The following is a 25,570-nucleotide window of genomic DNA, read 5'->3' as shown; positions in this document are numbered from 1 at the left end:
TTTATTATAATTAATATTTGGTTTTTTTGTTTTTATTTTTGCTCAATTTTTTAAATTACATTTTACAGTTAGTACACGCACGATTCATGGCTTCGATTTTTATTTTGATTTTGGCGCCTTTAGCATTAAATTTGTAACTTTTTTTATAATTTATATATATATTCAATGTGTAGCAGCTAAGAAGATATACATATATATATTTCTTTAATCGTTAAATTCCATGTATATTAATCCAAGTACAATCACACACATACAGACAAACATATCGAATATGCATATATTTATATATATAATTTACAAAAAACAATTAAAATTTATTTTTCATTTTTGTGTGCTGAGAGAGAGAGAGAGAGAGTTGAAGTTATTTTGTCTTAACTGTTCTTTGGTATATAGTTTATTATGGTATTTGGTATGCAACTATTTATTTTGGTTTTTTCTTTTTTTTTTTTGGCAACAAGGGGAAGTTCTGCTCGGTTGCTTGCGGTTTAAGCTATTCAAATTTCATTAACGGCAAAGGGAAATGCCAGCTATTGCACAATGATTCCGGCTGGTTGGAGCTGGTATTGGAACTGGTACTGGAACTGGAACTGGAGCTGGCACTGTTTGCTGTTATGCCAGCAGCGATACCTTCTGGCAGTTCATCGAGTTAACCGGAGCGCCATTCACGGCCGTCGGACCCGTCGCCTGCGCTGGTGCCTGCAAGGCGATGCCCTGTCCGGGCGCTGCATTTAGCTCGGCAGCAGCTGCAGCCGCTGCGGCGGCTGACATGAAGTCCACCTTGCCTAGGTGCACGCGCAGATCCGTGTGCTGTGTCTCCTTGTGCCGGCGCAGATCCACTTTGCGCTGGAAGGACTTGTGGCAGAGCTTGCAGGAGAAGGGCTTGTAGCCCGTATGCTTGCGGGAGTGGGTGATCAGGTTGGAGCTCTGGCTGAAGGCCTTGCCGCACACCTGGCACTTGTGCGGTTTCTCACCTGCAATGAAAAAGGAAGAGACAGAGAGTGAGTGTGTATGTTAGTGAGAGGAAACTAGAATCGATAGGCGATTTAGCATTTGTGCATATCGCATGCACAGGCAAGCAGTGCGCGCCATTTTAGGCAGCTTTGCTTTCATGACCCAGCCCAGCCCAACCCCCCCAACGCAACCCCCATAAAGTCTGTGTGGCGAGACAACCCCCGACAGCATGCAGCCTCTGCGCTCGACGCTCTCTAAGTCTTCCTCAGCAATGGCGTCGACGTTACCGAAAAACCACAGCGACAAGTCACCCCCCAGCACCGCCCCGTCCCGCCCACGTCGCTGCTCCACACACATTGAGTTTTTAAATTTCTACTTTTTGGTTCATCTGTGTGGTGTTCTGTGGTTTTGTAGCACTTAAAGCCAGCAACCACATAAAAATCCACAGAATTTCTATGAAAAGTTTTTAAAGCATTTTTACATCAATTTTGCCTCTTCTGCTGCTTCTTCTTCTTTGCTTTTTTATGGTCATTTCGAGCGCATTTTCATACTGTTTAATTTTTCATTAGAGATTTCTGGCTGGGCCACCCCAATTGAAGTGCTTCCTCTTCTCTTCACATTTTGTGGCTGCTCGTCGCCGAGTGCTATCAAAATTTCATTTCAGATTTGATTCACAGTTATCAAAGTTGAGAACTGGCTTAGGAAATCTAATCAGCTTATGGTTTTTAGCTCTCACAGCTATATATCAAATATTTTAATTATTGCTTAAATATTGATAAATGCTTTAGAAATTCTTAGAAATATTTTTCAAAATTTTTAAATAGTTTCAAAAATTTTCTTTTAAATATTTTACAAAATATTCTTGAATATTTGTGAGATGTAAACTCAAGATTTTGGTATGAATATTTTGAAGTAAAACTTCTGACTTATTATATATAATATATTGGATTAAGCATCTTTTGCGACTGCAAAAATTTAAAGTGTTTTGCCTTTCTTGCAGTGTATTTAATTATATATTTAAAAGCTTATTGGGGTTTCTGAGGAAATCAGTACCTAAAGCAAACATAATTGCGCAGAAGGCATGTCATATATATGCTATATATACAAAGGTTATACATGTATATATAGCAAACTGAATAGTTTGTCTATTTTTTATGATATTTCCAATGGAAGCTCGCAAATATTGTGTGCGCTTATCTTGGCCAGCAGAGATAATGTCATAGACAGCGATATATGCCCATGCTCCATAGACCACACACACTCACACACACACACACACACACACTTCTATATAGATACTTTGGCTACAAAATGTTAACTTGAGTTTGGAACTTGCCAGGGAATATGAGTAAGGGGCAAGTGAAAGCCGTGGAGTGAACAATGTATATATAAAGTAAACACACACAGACATAAAACAACAATGAGGCACGCACACACACATCGAAGGCGCTTTCATATACCAAAGTATATATGAATATATATATATATATAGATATGTACATGAGCATAGTCTCTGTAAGTATATAATGGAATTGCAGCGACGTGATTCTGAAACATTCGACCGTTGGGATGTGCTCTGATTCAAGTTTAGCTCCCGCGGCAGGAGTCGTCGTTGTGCTTGAGGAGCAGCTGTAGCAGCGAGGAGGCGTGGCAGGCGTGGCAGGCGCAGCTGTAGCAGTAAAAAAATTGAGTAGTCATGCTGTAGTAGCTCTCGGCTCGAACGACTGCCACGACCAGCTAGCTCGAGTGCTCGTCCTTGCGGAGCATGTACTGCGCTGGCTGAAGGGTTCCTCGTCCTGCTCGAGCTGCTGCTGCTGTTGCTGCTGCTGCTCGGGGCACGTTCGTGCACTATCGGCACAAATAACGTCACGTAGTCGCAGAGATTATAGAGCAGCTTTTATTATTTATCACAGCAAACGAGCGACGAACACTAACGAGACCCAAATCCAAATCCCGTCGGCCGTCGGCCGTCGACCGTCGGCAGTTGGCAGCTGGCAGCTGGCGGCTAGCAATGTGGGAGCTGCTCTTTCTCTCAGAGAAACCTAAAAACGTAGCAAAGAAGGGGGGGGAGTGCAGGGTATCTCTGGTTAGCTGCCTGGCTGCTCTAACTAACACGCCAAGCTAAGCGGCGGGGGGAGCTATCTGTATGTATTATATGAGAGGGTGGGCAAGTGGAGTGGGGCTGGGGCCATTGGGGCTGTCGGGGTTTTTGTATGTACAGATTTCAAGGATTTTTATTGCATCACATTGTGGAAATTCTTTTAAATCTTTGCTTGCTTCTGCGCTGCTTTTTCTTTTACTCTTCTAATATTTTACGTCTGTCTAACTGTCTTGGTGCGTGTGTCTGTGTCTGTGAGTGTGTGTGTGTGTGTGTGTGTGTGTGTGTGTGTTAGAAGCCCACACCACGGTAAATCCTTTCAATTCAACACGTTTTATATTTTGCTTTGCTTTGCTCTTTTAACATTTCATGTTTCTTTTCTTCAACTCTGATAACAAAATAACGCATACGCAGCGTTAGCCGGAAGAAGAAGAAAAACAACAGCACAAATGCAAATAAAAGTATTTTTTGCTTTAAACGCAACGCATAGAATCAGAATTTAATATTCTAGCAGCATTAATATCAGAAAATCGATTTTCACTGCTCGTAGAAGAAGATGAAGACTACAGCGAATCACCTGTAGCTCCAGAAGCCCCAGTATTGACCGACCAGCAAACTACTCCGAAACCTCGTCCGCCCCCCATATGGTGTCCAAACATCAAGTCTGTGGCCCTACTTCAACAGATAATAGATAAAGTAATTGATGCTAAATCATACGTAATTAAGCCAAAGAAGAATAACATAGGTGTATTAACCCAATGCAGTGAGGACTATCGCAGAGTTATAGACCACTTTACTAAGCTGGAATTGGAGTTCCACTGCTACCAGCTTAAGGAGGACAAACCATATAGAGTCGTGTTCAAAGGGCTTCACTCCAGCACTGATACAACACTAATTAAAAAGGAATTGGAAACCAAAGGCCACACAATTACAAATGTGCACAACCCACTGAGCCGTATGGACAAAACACCGCTAAATATATTTTTTGTTGACGTGGCTCAGGCCCCCAACAACAAAGAAATTTTGGACATTCGAGTTGTCTGCAGGCAACGCTGCACAGTGGAACTGCCAAGAAGATACAACGACCTGACACAATGCCATCGCTGTCAAGAATTTGGACACACACAACGCTACTGCCACAAAGCTCCCAGATGTGTGCGTTGCGCCGGGAAACACGCATCCAAAGACTGCACCCGCGAAAAGGACCAGGCACCAACTTGTGTGCACTGTGAGTTACAGCACCCAGCCAACTATAAGGGCTGCCAAGTATACAAGCGGTTGCGCAAATTGCAATCCCCAGCACAAAAAAGGAGTCCCACACAAACACCGTCTACGGGTCCGAGTACTGCTTCCGAAATTACAAGGCCCCGGAGCATTACCCAAGCCACGAGCTTTGCAACGCCTATTAGTGGTGTTTCTTACGCACAGGCCGCTAGAGGTGGACCGTCAAATAAGAATACCACAAGTGACACTTTGTTCACTGAAATGCTTCAGCAACAACAACGTCAGTTTGACGCAATTAATGCCGAGCTCAAAGCGATGCGAGAAGTACAATCCCAACAAGCAACCATGCTAAACAGTTTAATGGCCATCATAACCAAGCTTGCCTACAAATAATGGCTTTACGTGTGGGTATCTGGAACGCCAATGGCCTGAGAAACAAGACTCAGGAACTGGCTGCGTTTCTCTCACAAGAAAACATAGATATAATGTTAATAACAGAAACTCATGAGTGCCCCACTACACAAATTTTCGGATACGAACACTATCAGGCTCATGGTGAAGGAGCAAACTGCTTTGGTGGATCCTCAATCCTCATACGAGCAACAATACCGCATACACCTTTACTGCCAATTTGCAACGCAACAATGCAGGTCTCAGCCATCACCCTGCCTACGTCTATTGGAGCGATCGAAGTTGCGTCAATTTATCTTCCGCCAAACACTGGTCTGTGTGATCATCACATGGAACAGGTTCTAGGCCAAAGGTTGAATAAGACCCTCATCGGCGGCGACTGGAATGGATGGCACCCATTTTGGGGAAGCAATAGTGCGAATCGTCGCGGAGAAGTCATATTTGAGGCGATTCAAAACTTACAATTCAGCATATTGGCGACTGGAGCCCCCACCCGTTACCCAATTAATGGACACAGGCCCTCGGCAATCGACTTCGCTGTCTACAAAGGCATCTGTGACCGGCAATTGACCATTGAAGAATCCTTGGACCTATCCTCTGACCACCTGCCACTAATAGTCACAATCCACGCGCAGCCACAGCCCTTGCCCATTAGGAAACAACTACTGCCAGCAGGATCAGATTTAGGAGTCTTTAGGCGCGAGCTCCATTACTCTTTGCACATAGAAATGGAACTTAACACTCCTGAAGACGTGGACTACGCAGCAAACAAACTGCAGGAAGAAATAGTCAAAGCTGCGCACCAAGCCGCCCCACCATCTTGCCAAACAAGACAACAGTCTCCGTACAACATCCCCCTCACCTTGGAGGCCCAACACCTACTAATACACAAAAGATGGGCCAGGAGACGCTGGTTAAGATTACGCACGCCTGATGCCAAATCCATGTACAACGAAGCCACGAGGCATCTTAAAGCTGCTCTCGCCCTGCTTCAAAAGAGGTGTATCAGCGATGCGCTGGTACGAGCTGAATCGCCCACTGACGCAGAGTTTCAATTATGGAAATTTACAAGAAAGCTCAAACGGCAGCCAATACGACGTCATCCCATTCGGAGCATTTCTGGTTCCTGGCACATTGGAGACGAAGCTCAAGCTGAGGCTTTTGCAAACCACCTTCAAGACCAATTCACGCCGGTGATTACCGCAGAGGCCTCAGAAATCGAAGCAACAGAAGACATCGTTCTCTCGCCCCTCCCAGCTGAAGACCAGATAACTGGATGTACAAAAGAAGAGGTTCTTGAACACATCAGAAGAGTGAAGGCAAAAAAATCCCCTGGATATGATCTAATAAACGGCAGAGTCCTTAGAGCACTGCCTGACTCCACCATAGACTACATAACTATGGTGTACAACGCCATGCTCCGCATCCGGCACTTTCCAGCCTGCTGGAAGCGCGCCGTGATTGTGATGATTCCTAAGCCTGGCAAACCCGTGGGAGAAATTGAGTCGTACAGACCAATTAGCCTGTTGCCAGTACTCTCCAAAATATTCGAAAGAATATTTCTGGAACGAGTACTGACACATCTGGGACGCCAGGAGGCCATTCCAAACCATCAGTTTGGCTTCAGGAGACAGCATGGAACACCGGAACAGGTTCACAGAGTTGTGCACCATATCCTTGGAGCCTTTGAAGAAAAGATGTACTGCTCTGCCGTCTTTTTAGACATCAAACAGGCGTTTGATCGAGTTTGGCACCTGGGACTGCTGCAGAAAGTGAGGACCACCCTTCCAGCCCCATTTTTCGCGTTGCTATCCTCATACCTTATTGGAAGAACCTTCCAAGTGTCAAGGGGGCAAACAGTATCCTTGACTAGACCAATTATGGCTGGAGTACCACAGGGTAGTGTTCTAGGCCCAACACTTTATACTTTATTCACAGGAGATATGCCAACTCCCGAGCCAAATATAGGAAGTACAGATGCAGTACTCATAGCGACCTATGCAGATGACACCGCCATCTTATCACGTCACGTATCTGCGCAAGAAGCTTCAGACTCACTACAAAAATATCTGGACTCTTTCGGACGCTGGGCAAAACGGTGGTGTATCACCATTAATGCACAAAAGTCTGTACATACTACCTTCGCCACTAGAAGAGGAGATTGCCCAAGCGTTGCATTGGGGCCCACTATTCCCAAAGCCTCAAAAGTAAAGTACCTTGGTATCACTCTTGACAGAAGGCTGACTTTTAAAGCGCACATAAGTCAAGTAACCTCAAAATGCAAAAGCAAGCTAAAAACCCTCGACTGGATGCTGAGAGCTTCAAGCAAGTTGTCTTACAGCAGCAAGGCCGCCATCTACAAGGCAATAGTTGTCCCAACCTTCGTATATGGTATCTCTCTATGGGGCTCCTCGGCGAAGACTACAAGGAACAAAATTCAGACCCTGCAGAATAAAGCACTACGCAGATGGACTGGAGCCAGCTGGTTTGTAAGAAACTCAGTCTTACATAGGGATTTAGCAATTCCCACAGTTGCTGAACTCATTGGGCGACACAGTTCAAGATACGCGGACAGACTTGCAGCGCATCCTAACCATCTCGCAAGCAACCTGGCTATAAACAACAATAGGCGAAGACTGAAGAGATTGCATCCTCTAGACAATATTAGAACTAATTAAGATAGTAGCTACAAGTGCAGAATAATTGGCATATCTGCCCTCCCATTAGTTAAGGTTTAGAGCTAAATGCGCTATAGAGTCTAAGACAATAAGCTGCAACAAAATAAAGAAATAAAAACGAAAAAAAAAAAAAAAAAAAAAAATATTCTAGCTATGCGATGAGATTTGATTTCTATTTCCCCTTTTATGTTAGACAAAAGAGATTTTTGGAGTGTGAGCGAATATTAATACTCTTGAGATAATGATGTGCATCAAAGTAAATGCTTAACTAAAACTTGATAGAGAAATGTATTTATAAGTCATCAAAATATCTAAATATATTTGTTAGAATCAAAATAATTACTAGCTTGCAAGCTGAGCTCAGATATTTGATATGCATATGTTTAAGGCTTCGAATATCTGCAGTACAAATTATTTTTTTTTTTATTGATTATAAAATAATTTATTATTAAATGTACTTAGTTTTTTCAATTATTTCGATTTGCTCATAATGTAAAAAATTAAAAAAATATATAAAAAAATCTTTTATAATAAATTGGTTTGCTTTAAACAATGATTTTGAGGTCAGCGCTTTAATCAGAGAAGCTTTAACTTATTGATTTGTTTAGCAGCCTTGACAGGGGCGAAAGGTGTTGGTTGAATGTGCAGCTGAATTTGGAAGCTCGGATCGAAATAAAACTCATGAATAAGTAAACAAACAAACACACACACGCACACCTGTATATATATGTAAAATATATTTGCTCCGCTTTTATGGCGCATAAATTTACAAACGAAAAAAAATCTGAGGCAGGAAAATAAAAAATGAAAATGTGAGCTAAACACAAAGCGGGTATAAAAACCAAGAAAATGAAGCGGAAATGCAGGAAAGTGGAAAAGAACAGACGGAAATGTTGAGGCAAATCACATCAATGAGGAAAAAATCTGCTGGCGCGGTTATTGCCGGCAATAGAAACACGTCGCCAAAAAAGAGGAGAAAAAAACTGCGAAACGCAAAGAAAAGCGGAAAAATTAAGGATAGTCTTAAAACGAGGCAAGAAGCACGCACACAGCTAAGAAAAACCTAGAGAAATGAAAACTAAGCCAGGGCTAAAGACAGTCAAAGACTAAGCAAAGCACGAGACAGAACGGATCCGTTATCATATACCTTGCCACAAGGGCGAGGTGAAAGGGGTTGCTGCTGTTGTGGGTGGCTAAATCGAAGACGCCAAACGATAAAAATGTCTGAAATATTTCCGTCTGTGTGTGTATGAGGAGTCATTTCACTGATTTGGCCAGACGCTCGCTGCGAATGCGTTGGCAGGTCTGGGGTGTGGCCAGCTGAGCTCTGAGTCAGAGTCAGAGTCAGAGAGGAGCGCTGTCGGAGGCTGCTTATTAGAAGGTTATCATTTTGGCAATTTACAAACTGATTTACAAAAATGAAGAAGAGAATATAATGATAATGCTATAATGAAATTTGCCAAATGATGCAAGCGAAATATTTGGTGTTAAGACGTGTGGAGGCATATAATAATGATATATTAGGTCAACAATTTTGGAGTATGTATTAAAGTCGATCAAGAAGGAGAGTGCACTTTTGATGAATGAGAAATGATATTTTTAAAAAATATTATTAGATCTATTGTATCTAACATTAATCAAATGATTAGTAAAGGGAAGCGAAAGTTAGGTATAATACTCTTTTTGTTTACCTAGAGCCCATATAAAACTGTCTCGAAAAGTCGAGAAACTTTCAGCTCATATAGATTAATAATATTTGTATTATTTTATATATTGTAATATATAAAACTGAATTCAGAAATGCAATAAAAAATGTTTTATCTATGTTAGATACGTCAGTAAATGGAGTTGCTAAGGTGCTTTACTCAAGCTTTTGCTTTAAATAAAGATGACCGTAGCCATACTGATAAGAACAGAGCTGTGCAACTGGCCTGCTATGAGTAAGAAAGCAAAAAAAAACTATAGAAATCGATGCAGACGTCTTGTGGCCCGAGGCGTAATGGCGGCGCAAGAGTGCGCGTAGCGGCGGCAGCGCAGTTGCTACGTTTTGGGCAGAGCTTTGTTGTTGCTGTTGAAGTAGTTATAGGGGTGTATGCGCAGCTCGGTACAGACACAAAAATATATACACACACATACAAGACACAGTCTCGCAGCGCGCTGTCTCGGCGAGTGCATGTGTCAATGTGTGCGTCGTGTTTGTTATGCGTGTGTGTGCGCGCGTATAAAACAGAAAATCAAAATCTCTTGACTAAATTTTTCATTGGTCGGCTGTGATTTCTCTGCCCGCGTCGCTTGTCGCTGCACAATCGCTCGCTCTCTTTCGCGCTTCAAGGCGTAGGCCAACGCTGTTTGCATGTATTTGTGTGTGTGTCTGCTTGTGTATTGTATGTGCCGTTGTCTTTCCAATGCCTCTCTCCCAAGCTTTGTACATAGCTCGACGTCAATGCTGGTCTTCACTGCTGCTTCTTATCAGTTACATTTTACCGTTGTATATATTTCGCTCTGTCTGTGGCTGCGTTTGTGTGTGTGTGTGTGTGTTGAGTGCTGCTCTCTTGCGAATTTAGTGAGAGTGAGCGCGCTTTTATAGTTGGCGCTCTTTTCAGCTGTTTTTGCGCTTCCTACCCACGACCCAATGCCCCAGCCCCTTTACCCATGCGCCAACTGCCCTAAAAACTCGTCGTTCTGTCAACTGGCAAACTGTAACTGTAACTGTAATTGGAACTGCGACTGTGGCTTTAGCATTGGGTGGTGGTTTGTTCGACGCTTTAATGGCGCCCGCTTACGGGACATGTTCCCCATTTTCGGTTTATCGTTGCCATTCTCTAAAAATTGCAAATCTCTCTCTATGTGTGTGTGTGTGTGAATGGGCATATATCAATTTGCTTTAGCATATGCGTAATATCCGCAAACTTTACTCATTAAAGAGTATAGTTATATCTCTGGAAATTTATGTATATATATATATATTTTTTTTTTTTGTTAATAAAAAAATCTATTTTAGATTTACTTTTTGTTATTTGGAATGGAAAACTCTTCGTAATGATAGTCTTATTTAAAAAAAATCCCTTCCAACTCGCAGAGGAAGATCAATATCTCTTCTATAAGTCATTATAAAACTCTCATATAAGTCTGGCATATATAAGTCTTCCATGAAGTGAGACTGTATTATTTCTACCTTTTCATGTAGTTCATTCATTTTTGTAGTTCATTCTTAAACTTCCCAAAGCCCAATTTAATAATTATTTAAACTACAATTCAGTTCGCTTACCGGTGTGAATGTAGGTGTGCTTCTTCATATCACTCTTTTGATGGAATCGCTTGCCGCAGTAGCTGCAGGGATAAGGCCTCGTGTCGCTGTGGATGAGCAGATGGGTGGAGAGGGTGCTGGAGCGCTTGAAGCGTTTGCCGCACTGTTTGCACTCGAAGACCTTTTCCACATTGTGCACCGCCCTGGACGACGAAGAAGACGAAGAAGAAGGAAAACCGTTTAACGACATGCAGTGTAATTAAAGCCAAGGCTCGAATTCCCTGGAGCCGGTGCTGAATGCTAAATACAACCGCAAAGCAAACATTTGGCCAGGCCAAATCCAACATTTCAGCTAAATTAAGTAACGCAAAACTGTCCCTGGCCCGGCGCCTCATTAAGCATGCAAAGTGCCCCCTTTGGTGGGCGTGGCCGGGGCTAGTAGCTGACCAAATGCCTGTGGCAGAACGCTGTATGCATACCTGTGCTGGCTGAGGCTGACCTCATGGCCGAAGGTCTTGTTGCACAGCTCGCAGGCGTAGGGCTTCTTGCCGTGGTGGGTGCGGCGTGAGTGCACCTCGAGTCCGTGCGGCGTGGAGAACATCTTCTCGCACTTCATGCACGAGTACAGGTCGCTGAATTGGTGCAGGGCTGGCCACTTGGCCGCCATGTGATGGAAGTGCAGATGTTGCGGATGCGCCAGACCCAAATGACCGCCGCCGGGTGGCACGCCCACACCGACGCCCACGCCAACGGCGGCAGCTGCTGCTGCCGCTGCGGCGGCCGCAGTGGAGCCATTCTGGCCAGCAGATTGGAGTGGAACCATTAGGCTGCGCAGCCGGAAGAGATTTTCCTGTGAGTCGGGATGATAGCTGCAGGCGCGAAGAGGACAGAGAGAGAGAGAAAGAAGGAGTTAAAGAATTAGCTCAAGTACGCACTTAATTAAGGGTCAGCTTGTTACGACTGACAACACTGAGAGAAATTTGTGTGACTGAATATAAAATAAATATTTGTAAATATAAAATAAATATTTAAAAAATATAATAAGATATAAAATATATATATTAAACGTGGCCTCAGCTTACCCCGCAACTAGTCCAGATTGTTGCTGCTGCTGCTGCTGCTGCTGTCCCTGGTGAAAGGCAATGGCGGCGAAGAAGGGCAGCGCTGGCGAGAAGATGGGGCGCTGGAACATGGCCGCTTCGTAGTTGGGCGGGTAGTTCTGGCGCATGGCCTCCAGTGGATTGGTGGGCAGAGCCAGAGCGGCGTTCGAGGCGCCGATCAAGCTCAGCGGAGGACTGCGCGCGCGACGTATCGATGGCTCGTCGCGACGCAGCAGCGCGGAAACGGAGAAGAGATCCGATTTCTTGGCGCTGCTGTTGCTGTTGGCCGTGATGAGCAGCTCGGAGGCGGAGATGGAGGCGGCGCTGGGCGAACTGATGCTGGGACTGCCGGGTGGCGAGTCCACTTCCAGTTCAACGGACGAGCTGCTCGAGTGCGATCTGGAGCGGGAGCGCGAACGGGAGCGCGAGCGTGAGTGGAGCGAGCGACGCGAGTGCCGCGAGTAGCGCTCGTGGCTGCTGTCCGCGTCGTCCATGTCGATCTGGGAGGAGCAATGCGAGGCGCTGCGTGAACGTGATCTCGATCTGGAGCGAGACTGACGCAGCTGCTCGCTGGCGCTCAGATAAGGCAGCGGCTTGGGCCGCAGCTGCTGTTGCTGCTGTTGATTCTTGCTCAGCATCGAGATGGAATTGTTGTTATCCTCCGGCAGGGCGACGCTGTGCGCCGGCAGCGGCGGCGGCTTCAGCCCGGCGGCGGCTACAATTGCCGTTAGGCGTTCAGTCTTGACCAAATTGCTTATGCTAAAGGGGTGTGCGGCATCTGAAAGAGAGAGCAACAGCCAAGTGAGCTATTAGCAAAATCAGAACAAACAGCAGCCCATCATCAATCACACATACGCGCAGGCAGTGAGATCCACCTGTATCGCACACACACACACACACACGCACACACATTCGCTGACAGTTGGCAGCATATCGAATTTCAAATGTAATTATTTTCGTATTCAATCGCCTAATCCACCTTACATGACCATTAATTCACCCTAATCAAGCGCATAGCAGCAGTAGCAGGAGAGGAGTGGAGAGAGAAGGGAGTGAGGGGAGAGGCCATTCGACGATATTACCGTTTGCTTGCCCGTTCCGCATTTGACATCAACGCGTCGTCATCATCATCAACAGGATGAACGACTATGTCACCCAGTACAACGCCCAGGGTGCAGATAGTGCAGCCACCCGACAAAATCATACTGAAGCGAATACAAATTTTGTGAATGATGTGAGCTGAGAGTAGACGCGTGATGCAGAGAGTATAGAAAAGGTCAGTTAAGCAAAGAACTAATTCAAGATTGCATTTTTCTACATTAAAATTAATTTTAGCCTTTATTGTTTAACATTTTTTGAAAATATTTATATTATTAGCCCAAGCTATTTGAAAAGAATTTTACAAACTCAAAAAATTTTTATCATATGGGAGTTTAGGAAAAAAAATTTTTAAAAATATTAATAGAATCTTTTAGATTTATTTTGTCAAATCTTTATTTGTATATAATGATTTTTTCAGTCAATGTTTGAATAATAAGAAATTGTACTACATTTTAAAAATCTTTAGGAATTGGGCTATAATAATTATTTAATTTGGGTAATAATAATATATTTATATATATATATTTTTTTTTGAAATAAAGAAAATAATTAAGTTAAAATTATAAGTATAATAATATAATCAAAGTTTTCAAACAGTTTAAATAAATTATACATTTCTTACAGTATATCATTAATGAAAATTATTTATAAAAAATTGTTTGCAAATTTTCGTATATCTGAAATCATTTTCGACAATTTTGTGTGGTGCGCACAAGACGTGCGGCAGCCTCCGCCTTTTGCGTGAGTTCCAGCCTCAGATTCGGCTGTCGAAATGGAATAATAATAATGTGCGTTTAAATAGAACATCTGTTCGGTCCGCACTCGGCTAAATGGAGCATGACAAAACAGAAAACACACACAGAACACACAGCCAGCCAGCCAGACAGAGGATGGCGACAATTGTGGGTTGACGCAGGCGCATAGCTGGGCAGAGAAAGGGGTAAAGGGACTTGGCCAGGGGCTCGAGCGAATCCAAATCGAATGAATGAATACGCAGCACAACAAAAGAATAACAATTTGACAACATTCTAATTCGCCACGCAGATAAAAGTAACTGCGCAGGCAGTGGGAGTTGCCTAGGGGGCGGGGCTCGGCAAAAAAAAAGAAAAGAAGAAAAGCTGGGGACGATTTTTGATAATGCGGCTTTGATTCTGGCAGCCAGTGAGCCAGTGAGCCGGCAAACGCAAAGCCAAATAAACATAAACAAAAAACCCACGCACATCCGTCAGATACGGATACTGCTACAGCTACAGATACAAAGATACTTCTGCTGCCAGACAGCTATATCTTGGGGGAGCGAGCCCAGCTCTGTTCTGTGTGTACTTCGAGGCCTTCTGGCAGCTGAGAGTGTCAAGTGCTTTTATTGCATTGCGCCTTTTGTTGTTGCTCGCTTCCAGTTTGGCTACGTTTTTAAGTGCCGCTCACAGGGCAACACTTAGCGAAGACAATCGGCGCAGCTACTCGAAATTAAACAGAAGCGCACAACACTTGCCGGGCTAAGTGAAGGCTGAAACTGTAGAAATGTGAATATTTGCTGATTACATATGCAAATCTTAAAGTTTTATGGCTCAACTGCAATTTCGCTGAAATTTTCTTAAGAATTGTTTAGCTGCAATGCAATTCAAATCGAATTTCTATTCAGAATTCAAAAATTATTTCAAACTAAACAATTAATCCGTATAAAAAGGTTCTTGATTCTAATTGTAGTTGATAAATTGAATAAAAAAGGAACTAAAATAGTATTTAAATAGTATTTGTAGTTAGGATTTGTAACGCAGATTTTTGATTGCCCATTGGCCTTATCTTGGTATTCATAACGCTGATAAGTTGCTTCATAGATAGAGAGATAAACATGAGGATCGGAAAAAATGCTGGCACAAATGTAGAGTATCTGATGGAAATCATTTTGTAGGGAATAAAATAGTTTATCATAAATCAATCAATTATTTTTAAAGGAAGCACAAAAGTTGCGGTACTTTTTGATCATGGATCGCTTACTTAAGTATTTTTCTTTAGGTATCTGGAATCTCTGGAACATCAAACTACTATGTGTTATAAGACTTTAAAGCAGCTGTGCTCTGTATGTCACAAGACTCCATATGTTTTCTGATTCTTAACGTCGCCTTAGATATTCACACTTTCTGCTCTTTGACTAATTTATTTATTACTACTCAGCACTTCACAGCACATTGGGCTCATAAATATTTAGCAGCAATTGACAAAAAAATAATCATAGAAAAAGCAAGCTGACCCCGCAGCTGGCCATAAAGCAGGCAAATTTTAATCATCGCCATTTACGGCAAATGTCAATTGGAAAAACCCTTTATTCTAATTATGCACGCAATTGTCCCGGGAGCATTATCACACAGCATCCATTCAAATGGCCAAAGCAGACAACCACCAGCAGTAGCTACCAGTTGTGGGGAGACAGACAGAGAGAAAGAGAAGCGAGAGAGAGGCTTGAAAATCTAGAAAATGGTATTTTCATGTTTCGAACTAAAACTGAAAACGTTTAACGCTCGCAGAAAAATCAACCCTGGCGACAGAGACGTAAACAGAGACAAGTGGATGAGCTTTTGGTAGCTCACGTAGGCCAACTTGTTTAAATGATAATAATGAGCTTAAGCATCTGGCTGCCCCCAGCCTGCAGGCAGACAATGTAAACAGACGACACGCAGCAGCAGCAGCAGCAACAACAACAAACCGCCCACCAAATACAATTCCATCCACCTCATCTGCTGCTGCTGCTGCTGCTGCTGCTGCGACCCCTTGGTACTCAGCCCTTGGTCGGTAGTAAAGTCATAAATTTGTGCACATTAGACATAGCCGTCGTCCAACTGTCCCCCTCCAACTCCCTGACCCCAGTCGAGCTGCGCCTCTGCTGCTGGCCACCCTTCGCTCTCTGTTCATCTGTTTTTATACGCCCGGGAGCAATATTCACGCAAAAGACGGCAAAAAAAGGTGGAATAATTATTCGACACTGCATGGTAATTGAAATCATTGTTATCCTGTTGATACGCCCCTTGCCAGCCTGCCACCTTGCCTGCCCTGCCACGCCCCCGCAATTGATGCGCTTATGGCCGGATTATCATTGTTCGGGCTCGATTGCGCCGCGCGAATTTGTTTAGCATGTGATAATTATTACAAATGCATTTAATTCCCCATTTAACAAAAGTTTCCAAACTTTTGTGGAGAACTTTGCCGAGCAGCGAGTGCATGGCAATATTGCCGAGGGTAGTTTGGCGACTTTACATATAGTTAATTAATTTAAAATATATATTAGTTAATTTTTAATAATAATTATTATTTTTATTATTTATTAATTATAAAATATATATTTATTTAAGTGAATATAAATAAGTATAAATATATAAAAATATTTACCTATGTTTTCATGTTGATTCGAACCCTTTTCAGGCTTTTATTTTTCATTATTTTATTTTTGATATATTATTATTATTATTATCGTATTAATTATATTATATATTTAATTTAAATTTTTTAAGATATACTATTCTATGGAAAAATCAACTATCTAATATTCAGATATGTTCAAGAGAACATTTAGACTCCATTGACAACTATAACTTTTCCTATCTTGAAGAGTTACATTGAACTACATTTCTCATCGATTATATTTATATTTAATCTTTAAAATTTTTTTATGTTTTCCCCAAAGTATCAAACATTAATTCCACTCTGATTCTTAACATTCAAAAATTATAGATTTTTGTTTCTTCATTCAATCGATATATGATTCACAATCACAAACGAAAGCCAATCGATCAAAAGATGTGATAGAACAGTAGTTAGGGGCCGCCAGGTCCATATAAATACTGGACGTACTAAAGTATTGTAAAATGTGTGCTTTCGGCAAATATGAAAGCGCTTCAAGGGAAAATAAAAAAATATAAATCGACGAAACGGACGGCAAATATAATAAATATTGAGCTGGGTTAGATATGCCAAAAGTGGGGGCCATAAACTTTTGGCCGATAGATTAGGGCCATGATTTGGTCGCTGGCTGCCGACGAATCTTGATGCTTGCTCAACAGATTTCGATGTCGAATTCGATGTCGATTTCGTGTGAGTGTCTGCTCGAGAGGTGCTCAGTTTTCTCAAGCTCCACTCCAGGCGGCATTAGATGCGGATTGCATGCGTAAACAGACAACAGTTGCAGTTGTTGTTGGCTGTTGCTATCAGCAACAACTGTTGCTGCGTTGTCGGTGTTGGCGCTTTGAAGCGTCTCGAAACGATTGCAAATAAGCCAAACGCAATTACAAATTACATATTTACTTTATTTACCTTTACACACTACAAATCAATCGCCGCAAATGCCAATGCCAATCCAATGCTCGCCCCGTCCCGAGTCCACTCGCTCGACTGGCTTATCGCTGAGGCCATAAATCAGAAGGCTATCTAAACTTTAGACTCTGTTTTTTTATTTCTTCTTCTGCTGATAAATGACATTTAATTGGTGCTCGCTCAGACCCCAGCACGTTTTCACTTTTCAACAAAAAATCGTATATAAATATATACATATCAGATTCACACATTCCTTGCCCAACTTCGAGATCATAAACCGAAAATTCGAATTTGTATTGGAATTCGGTTTCAGTTTCGATTTCAATATTATCTCTTGATTTTGCAGAGTTCCTGCCTTTTTTTATGACACACGGTAGAAGCTTCTTTATTTGCTTAAATATTTTTGTGATTTTTTTGCTGGAATCTATCGATAACAAGGGCTATAGAGAAATATAAAACGCAATTGCGTCTATATAATGATAGAGACCACAATTTCCCTTTATTGACCACTATAAACTGGCTTATCGAGTGTACTCAAAATATCATTGGATACACTTCTGCCCAGATGGCATGTAACTATTTTAAGCATAGTTCCCATCTGAGTTCGGTCTCCACATAATTACGGTTAGCATCGGGTATTTTTTCGGTGGAATTAGGGTGGAAAGTTAATTTCGTATATTACGTATTACGTCCAGGATCCAATTTTAGCTAGGGTTGTAAACTGTCTGGGAGTTGATATCACAGCCATAAGCTGATATCGACTGGTAGCGTTTATGGGGCTCGAACGCGTTATATCAATATCCTATAGAAATCGCAGTACCTCACACCTGAATGGTGAAATAAAGCACAGTTGGTTGGGTAACGGTTGGAAAAGGTCTTTCGCAGAGTTGCGAAAGCAGAGGTGTTACGATTGAGGTGGACTATATAAGAATTGTTTTGGCAGTTTCTAGGTGAAGAGAAAACTTATAGTAAGATTATGTTTGAGTCATACATGCGAAAATAAGTGCATGTAGTTGGAACAGCTCTTATGATAGGATCTTAAAAGTTTTTTCTTGGGTATTGAGAATCTGTTAAAATGAGAACCAAAAAATATGATATAAAGCTAGATAAAAGGCAGGTATAGGGTAGATTATAATACTTTTTAATGTATAAAATCTGGGTAGGCCATAATCAAGATAATTTAATTTCTTTAGTTGAGACTCTTTGCCAACATATAATAATTGACTGTCTACAATATATAATAGATAGTATGAAATCTAGATATAAATTACTATTCTTTTTTGACACTTCTCTCGCTGAACATGTTGACAATCCTTTATGATATTTACATATATATTAAATTTGACTATCTTTTTTTTAGGGATTCTCAAATCTGTTCCAATTGCGACAGCTTGGAACGTGACGTGGAAGTGTTAAGAGTGCTTAAGAAGGGGTTTTTCATAGTCGAAATTGATTTTTCTTTGTCAAACATGGCAAAGACAAAGATAAACTGGGCAAATATAATCGGATCATAAATAAAACTGGACTGTTTTTTAATGTGGCATCAACTATGCGAGAGTGTCCCTCTCCCTCCCTCCCTCTCTCTTTCTCTTTATTTTGCGGTCGGCTCAACGAACTTGTTGTTGCTGTTGCTGTTGCTGTTGCTGTGTACTTATCGGTTGTTGGTTGTTGTTTGGTTGCTTTTACGATACTTTTACTCTTTCAATTTTACAACTGGGCGAGGATATTGACATGTTTAGATGTCGTTACCTATTTACCTTCGGATCGTAAATCATAAAGCGTGTGCGGTGTGCGGGGTGCGTAGTTATTAGCGATTGGGTACATAGCATGAACGAGCGACCACAACAGCAACGGCAGCAGGCAGCAGGAATAGCTACAAATGTATCTTGCAGATACATAGATACACGCTCTACACACATGCAGACAAGGGCTGGCTGGCTGGCTTTTTGGTATCTTTATAGATTTACAATGCCCAATTTTCGTCTACTTGTGAGAAGTTGAAAGATATATGACAGGCGTTGAGCGCATATTCGATGAGTTGCCAATGATTACGACGTGCGCCATAAATATTTCATAAATATTGCTCTGATTTTCGTTGCGACAATTTGTTATTGATCAATAATATACGAGTGCCAAAGGTAGCCAACGTCGCTAGCTGCAATAGACGGTTACACTGCGACAAAAGTCGAGTAGCACTTAAGATTTCATTCGAAATCTGCATTAATTAAGTTTTAAATTAAATGAAAAGATTTTAAAATGAAAATGAATTTTCTGTGTCTTTAAATATAATTAATAAATATAATTAAATAAGATTTGAAATAAGCTTTAGTCATAAGAAATAAATTTTTTGTATTGTAAATTGTATTTAAGTAAGTATTAAGAAAAAAAATGTATTTTAGTAAGAAATAATATTGGAAACATTTTATTTTAGTTAAACATACTTTGTAAACTGATTTTAAAATTTTTAAAAAATTTAAGTTTTTATTTAAATTATAGAAGAATTTAAAAATCACAAAAAAGCTTGCGTACTTATTAAATACTAAGTTTTAAACTATTTTTAAATAATAAAAAAATGAAATATTAAAATAAATTAAAAAAATAAGTTCAGTCTATGTAAAATTTTTTTTTATATAAATCATTTGCATTAAAAAATATTTTAAGTGCAAAATTTAATTGCATAAACATTATTTCTTATGCAAATAAATTTAAGATAATTATATTTTAGTTTTAGTATAAATATAAAGTTTTTTTTAATTATTATTAAAATTAATCTTTTTATATATATTATTTTATTAATTTATTTTAAGATTCTCAGCAGCAAGATTTGTTTTTTTTCTTTCAGCTTACTAAATAGCTTAAGTTTGCTTTCGCTCAGTGTATGCGCATTGCTGGTGTCATGAAAGAGTTGTTCAGGTCGAGTCGCTGCGCGAATGCCCTACAATCGCGACACGTGTTAAGCCCCAAGCCAGTTAATCTTTTTATTGTAATTTTTATTTAGTCAGCTTCGATTGCTAAGCCACTTCAGATTATAAAGCAGGCAGTCATCGTGATTCCCTGTGGTGTTTTTTCAAGCTCCTCGAACCAGCTCAGCTGTAGATATACGGAATATATGGAAATGGTAGCTGATCTGGTGTATCACTTGAGCCGCATTTGGAGTTCAAACGGTTTTTACATGCGTAAAGTTTCGAGATAGTCGAAGCACAATCGCTTGGCTGATTAGAGAGCACGATTTATATATAACATATAGTCGATAGGATATTTCGATTGCTTTTAATTGATTCGAATCGCTGTTCAATTGTTTGGTGTGATTGAAAATGGCTTAAGAATTTATTGTAGAATTTATATCGCCTCAACTCGTACGCCATAAACCCAGTTAATCTATGTACACATAAATTACAGGTATATACATATAAATATATGAATTTAGGGGCACAAATTCCGAAATTTCATACACCTCGCGCACTGATATCATTTGGCAAGTATGCGCAGCTGTCTTCGCTCTGTCAGATCATTTGCCCATATGAATCAGTGCGTTAGGTTCTCTGATTAGGCCATTTGATCTCTGAACCCGCTCGTGCTCGACTCATCGTCTAGCGCCCCCTTCTCCGCCCCTCTCTCTGGGTCTGTTGGGGTGGGCGACAATTTTAATTTATTTTAATTCGTGACTCACTTTGCGCTACGGTAAACGTAACCCCCACCCAAAAGACTTCTATGTTATCTATGCGTTAATTGTATGAGGGAAAAAGCTGTTGATCCATTCGCCACATGCGACAAGCTTAATTGATGTCTTTACTTAATAGGAAATCGAGACGGAAATTACTTAACTGACCTTTAGTCTGGTCAGGTTATGCTAGGAATTAACGACAATTTAAGTGCCCAAAGACGCGACTCATAATACAGATCTTGACGTGCTTCAACTTTTTGCTGTGGGTGTATTTCGGCTGAGGGAGCTGCATATATCTGCATTTAGACAAAAGAATTTACCTATACAGGTGGAGAAGCCCTTAACTGTTCGATTTATAAAGAATGACCTCATTTGTGGGCCGATCTCATTTGTGGGTCTAACTCTTCTCATTCCCATTTCCAATAGCTCAAGGATCCAAAATCCATAGACTAATAAATTGTATATGCAAGAAGGGAAAAAAGCGTTTTAAAAATTAATTTTCGACAAATGTTCAGGCCAAAATTGTAACGAATTTAATTACATTTTCTTGGCAACCCGTTGAGATTTTTTTATGATACTTATTTGAGCCCGTCAACAACAGGAAACGAGCAGGGGCAGGCCTGTGGGTGGGGGAAATCCTTGCGATGATTGTGAACTGGCGACAACTCAGGACAACACGCCTTCTGGCCAATCAGTCAGCCAAGCCGGAGACACTCGGGAAATTGTGGAAATGGTGAAAAGCTTGCGTTCGCCAATATTTTACCAAAAAAATATTTCAACAAACAAAGCGAAATTCATTTTGCCAGGCAGAGGCAGAAAAAAGAAAACAACAGAAGCGAGCAAAAGCCAACAACATGAAAAGTAAACGCATAGAGAATGTGAAAATGGTGAAGAGAAAATGCGGAAAGCGGAGCAAAAAACGTGGCGCGCCAAACGGAATTGAAAATTCTGCACAGCAATGTGTGTGCGTGTGTGTGTGTGTGTTTGTGTTTGGGCATATCCATGTCTGTGCCGGGCTCAAGCTGTGGAGCTAAAAACATATCCGCTGGATACATGTAATACCGGTAAATGAAATCCGCTTGTCGCTGCCTGTGTGTGAGTGTGAGTGTGTTTGTGTGTGTGTGTGTGTGCGCAGAGCATGGCTGGCACACTCATTCATTCATTCATTCAATGCTCATATTTGGAAATTCAACTGCGATGGCGACGACAACTGCCAGATACACACACACACATATGCACACAGCACACACACACATACGCTTGCTGTCTGTATCTATGAGTTTTGTCCAGTTTGGCTTGTCCGTGCGCATTCGTTTCCGTATCTGTGGTTCGCTATGGATTTTTCAATCCCCGATATCCATTTGTCCGTCATGTCCACACGGAAGATTTGCACATTAAGCGCCTCACACACATACACAAACGGAATAATGAATATTTTCCCCCTTTTTGGCTACGCCCCCGTTCGAACATTTTTTTCAATTAATCTGACATTGTTCTGGGCCACGTTGGCGGCTTTTCGGCCATTGTCAGAAATGCAATATTTTAAAATCTCACATTATTCAAATAATTTTTACAAAATTTTACTGCAATCGAGTGTGTGCCTGTGTGTGTGTGAGAGAGATCTGTGGCAATATTTTTAATTAACTTGGGAATATGAAATGTGGCATTTGGGAAAAACTTTCTGATGCGTTGCCAAAGGACTGCATTTAAGCTTAATAAAAATATGGAGCAGAGGCTTAAAAAGCAAATATGTAATAATATTTATATAAATATAAATAAGTATGTATTTTTTATAAATAAATATCGTATAAATACTTTGATTTATATTATTTATAAAAAATATATTCACTCCATGTATTTATATAATATAGACTAATAAGCATCAAAGTGATTTATAAATTATAAATATTTATTTTATATTTATTAAAAATATTTGTAAGAATATTTATTTGCTCAGCATTGGCTGCAAATATTGTTCACAAATGTTTTTATTAAATTTATTATTATTTGTTTTTATTTATTAACTATTATTTTTATAGTTAAAAAATATTTATATTTTTTATTTTTTATATTTATAAGTTAGTTTTTAAAGATAATAAATAATAGAAAAATAATACGCATCTCTAATAGATATCCTTAATTTCAATTGAAATAAACACATATTAAAAAAATTAGTTGGCTTTCAAATATAATAGGTAATATATTTATATATTTACTATCTATAAATATCTATTAATCTATTATCTGTTATTTATTTGATATCTATATGCTTTCGAGTTTTTCGAAGGCTGCTTTAAGTGACAAGATAAGATACAAAGAAGACAAAAAATTTCTTTTTTTATAGAAACATTTACTACGCCAAATAATAATTTGAATAATTGTAAATTGTTAAGACGTTCAGCTCAAAATATTTTTATATAATAACATATATATTTTTAAAATATTTTTTATAATGATTACAAGCACAAGAAGCAGAAGGCTTCAAAATTGTTGCTATATATTCGTTGAGTCTTTAAGATTAATTGTTAATAATATTAATAAAAAAATTGATAATATTTCTTTTGTTTTATTCTTGTTTTTCCTTCACGTCACTAACATCAAAGACTTCTTGAAAAACCTCTTAAAACTATTAACTTAAAGTTCTTCACTGAGTTTTACCCACACCTTTACAGCATCTACACACACAGGTATTTGTTTCATAAAGTTCTTGATTTTGAATGTCTAACTTACCGTCGGTATTTCGCTTCTTGGGCAGCACCGCCTTGAAGGCGGACATCGGCGCGTAATCATGTGGCGAAGTAGCCGCCGGTGGCAATTGCTGCTGCTGCTGCTGTTGTTGGTGTTGGTGTTGTTGCTGTTGCTGTTGGAGTTGTTGGTGATGTTGCTGATGTGCATCGACCGTGATTTGGGCTGGTTGCATGCGCTGATGCAGCAGCTGCGTGGGCGAGGGAATGGCGGCCATTGTGGTCAAGGTGCTGAGATCGCGCACCTGCAGCGAAGCACTTGAGGTGGCCGTCGGGGGCGACGCGGAGGCTGAGGGACTGGCAACGAAAGGGCCGCCGGGAAAGTCAGCGGCAATGGCGGGCTTGAAATTGCCCAAGCTGTAGTCGATGGGCAGGTGATGCTGCTGTGCAGGCGGAGCGGCGGAGGCAGCCGAATGCAGCAGATGCTGATGTGGGCCTGCAGGCGCTTGCATCTTGCCAACGTTCATAAGTTAAGTTTTCTTTGGCTCTCAAAATTGTGTTTATTTTTTAGATTTTTGTTTTTGAGTGTTGGTAAACGTTTAAAGGTTTTCGTTTGACACACGCGACGGCATGGGCAGCGGAAACGTATGCGAATGCGGATGCGGATGCGGATTTACACGCGCGTTTTGGCAATGGCAAATGCTGCGAAACAGATTTCTATTGGCCTTTTATCAGACGGCACGCGCGCCTAGCAAGCAGCTGCTGGGCTGTTGTATAACTGTTGTGTTCGGCGTCATCGAGCGGACTAAAACCGTAAAAGTTAATCACGGCCGGTCGCTGGGCGCTGAGTTGGAAGCCATGGAACGCGGCTGGTAGACGCCGGCGCCAGCTGAGGCTGACGCTGAGAGTGAATCTGGCGACTGACAGCGACAGCGACAGCGACTGCGGCTGCGGCAGCAACAGCAGCGAGTGGCTGGCTGTGCACTTGACACGCCACGCTGAGTGTGTGGACCAGGTGCGGGGGTGGCTGGGTGGCTGCTAGCTTATCGCAACACGCAAATTCGACGACTATTCCAATTGTTGCGATTCCGATTTCCCAGCCAAGATTGGAAGAAATCAAGTTGTGCGTCGACTGCGACTGAGGCGGCGACAGCGACAGCGACGGCGACAGTGCAGTTGGCGCCAGCGAGAGGCTGTGAGAGCAACTAAAATAAATACTCGCACTCGCACTCGTTGGGTTGCTTTGCGGTTACAGTTATTCGGCAAGTGTGAAGTGAGCGAGCGACCACTCCGAAACGAACCGTCTGTGCGCCACAAAGCACAGCGACTGACGAAAGCAGAAACAACGACAGCGACTCTTTGCGCTCTCTGCTTTGATAAGCGTGTGAGCAATGCGACACCCACCACCAGTGCCACCCAAGTGACTTGTGCGAGCGAGACGCCTAGCTATTGCGTGCATTCCAGTTGGAATCACAGCTGGAAGTCTGTGTGGCCCACCACCATTGCTGCATAGTCGCGCTCACTCGCACACACACGCCTTCGACACCCAGCTGCTAGCTGTCCTCGTCTCACACATGAAGCAGCCTGTTGATTATTGGGCAACGCCCAGTTTCCAAGCCGTCACGCTTAATCTGGATTTGGTATTGCCTTGGTGCTTGTTGTTGGTATTTTTAGTGCGCATACCGCTTTGATTCGTTCAAATCAATGCGCCACTCACGGGCCAAGGGTGTGAGGCGGCGGCACGGGATGGGCCAGTGTTTGGGTCGCCTTTGGTTTTCGAACGGGCTGCTCCTCCATGGCCAGAAAGCATTGTAATCGCCGCTGTCTTTAGCCCCTGCAATGCGCAGTGCGTTCCATTTTCTAATTTGAAGTGCTTTCCGGCACCTCACTCAAGTGCTTCACTCACAATTGACTTGGACCTACCCCTCCCCCCTCCTTTATTCCACATCGCCCCATTAACTTTGCGACTTTGACTTGCCAATCCCTTACGGCTCCACAGTCCCATCCACATCCACGTCCACATGCACTTCCAATTCCAATTCAATCGTTGTTGCCTCCAAATCGATCAGAAGTGCTTTGAATTGTTAAAAAGCGAAGTGAACCAATG

At 41.5% G+C, this 25,570-nt stretch overlaps 1 protein-coding gene across 1 annotated transcript; it reads right to left on the bottom strand.

Annotated features, from left to right (window-relative positions):
- Window positions 1-334: 334 nt before the first annotated feature.
- Window positions 335-24,713, bottom strand: LOC111597754 (serendipity locus protein H-1). Its single transcript, XM_030224506.1, has 5 exons — window positions 23,510-24,713; window positions 11,692-12,487; window positions 11,089-11,478; window positions 10,631-10,812; window positions 335-971 (listed from the first exon to the last, which is right to left on the bottom strand). The coding sequence occupies exons 1-5, from the start codon at window positions 23,988-23,990 to the stop codon at window positions 610-612; spliced, it is 2,211 nt and encodes a 736-aa protein (XP_030080366.1). The 5' UTR covers window positions 23,991-24,713; the 3' UTR covers window positions 335-609.
- Between the last annotated feature and the right edge of the window lie 857 nt (window positions 24,714-25,570).

The sequence above is a fragment of the Drosophila hydei genome, unplaced genomic scaffold (assembly GCF_003285905.1).
Source record: "Drosophila hydei strain 15085-1641.00,03,60 unplaced genomic scaffold, DhydRS2 tig00008114-arrow-pilon, whole genome shotgun sequence".
NCBI lineage: Eukaryota > Metazoa > Arthropoda > Insecta > Diptera > Drosophilidae > Drosophila > Drosophila hydei.
Note: the sequence above shows the minus strand (reverse complement) of the source record. Positions and strands in the feature narration are given on the sequence as shown.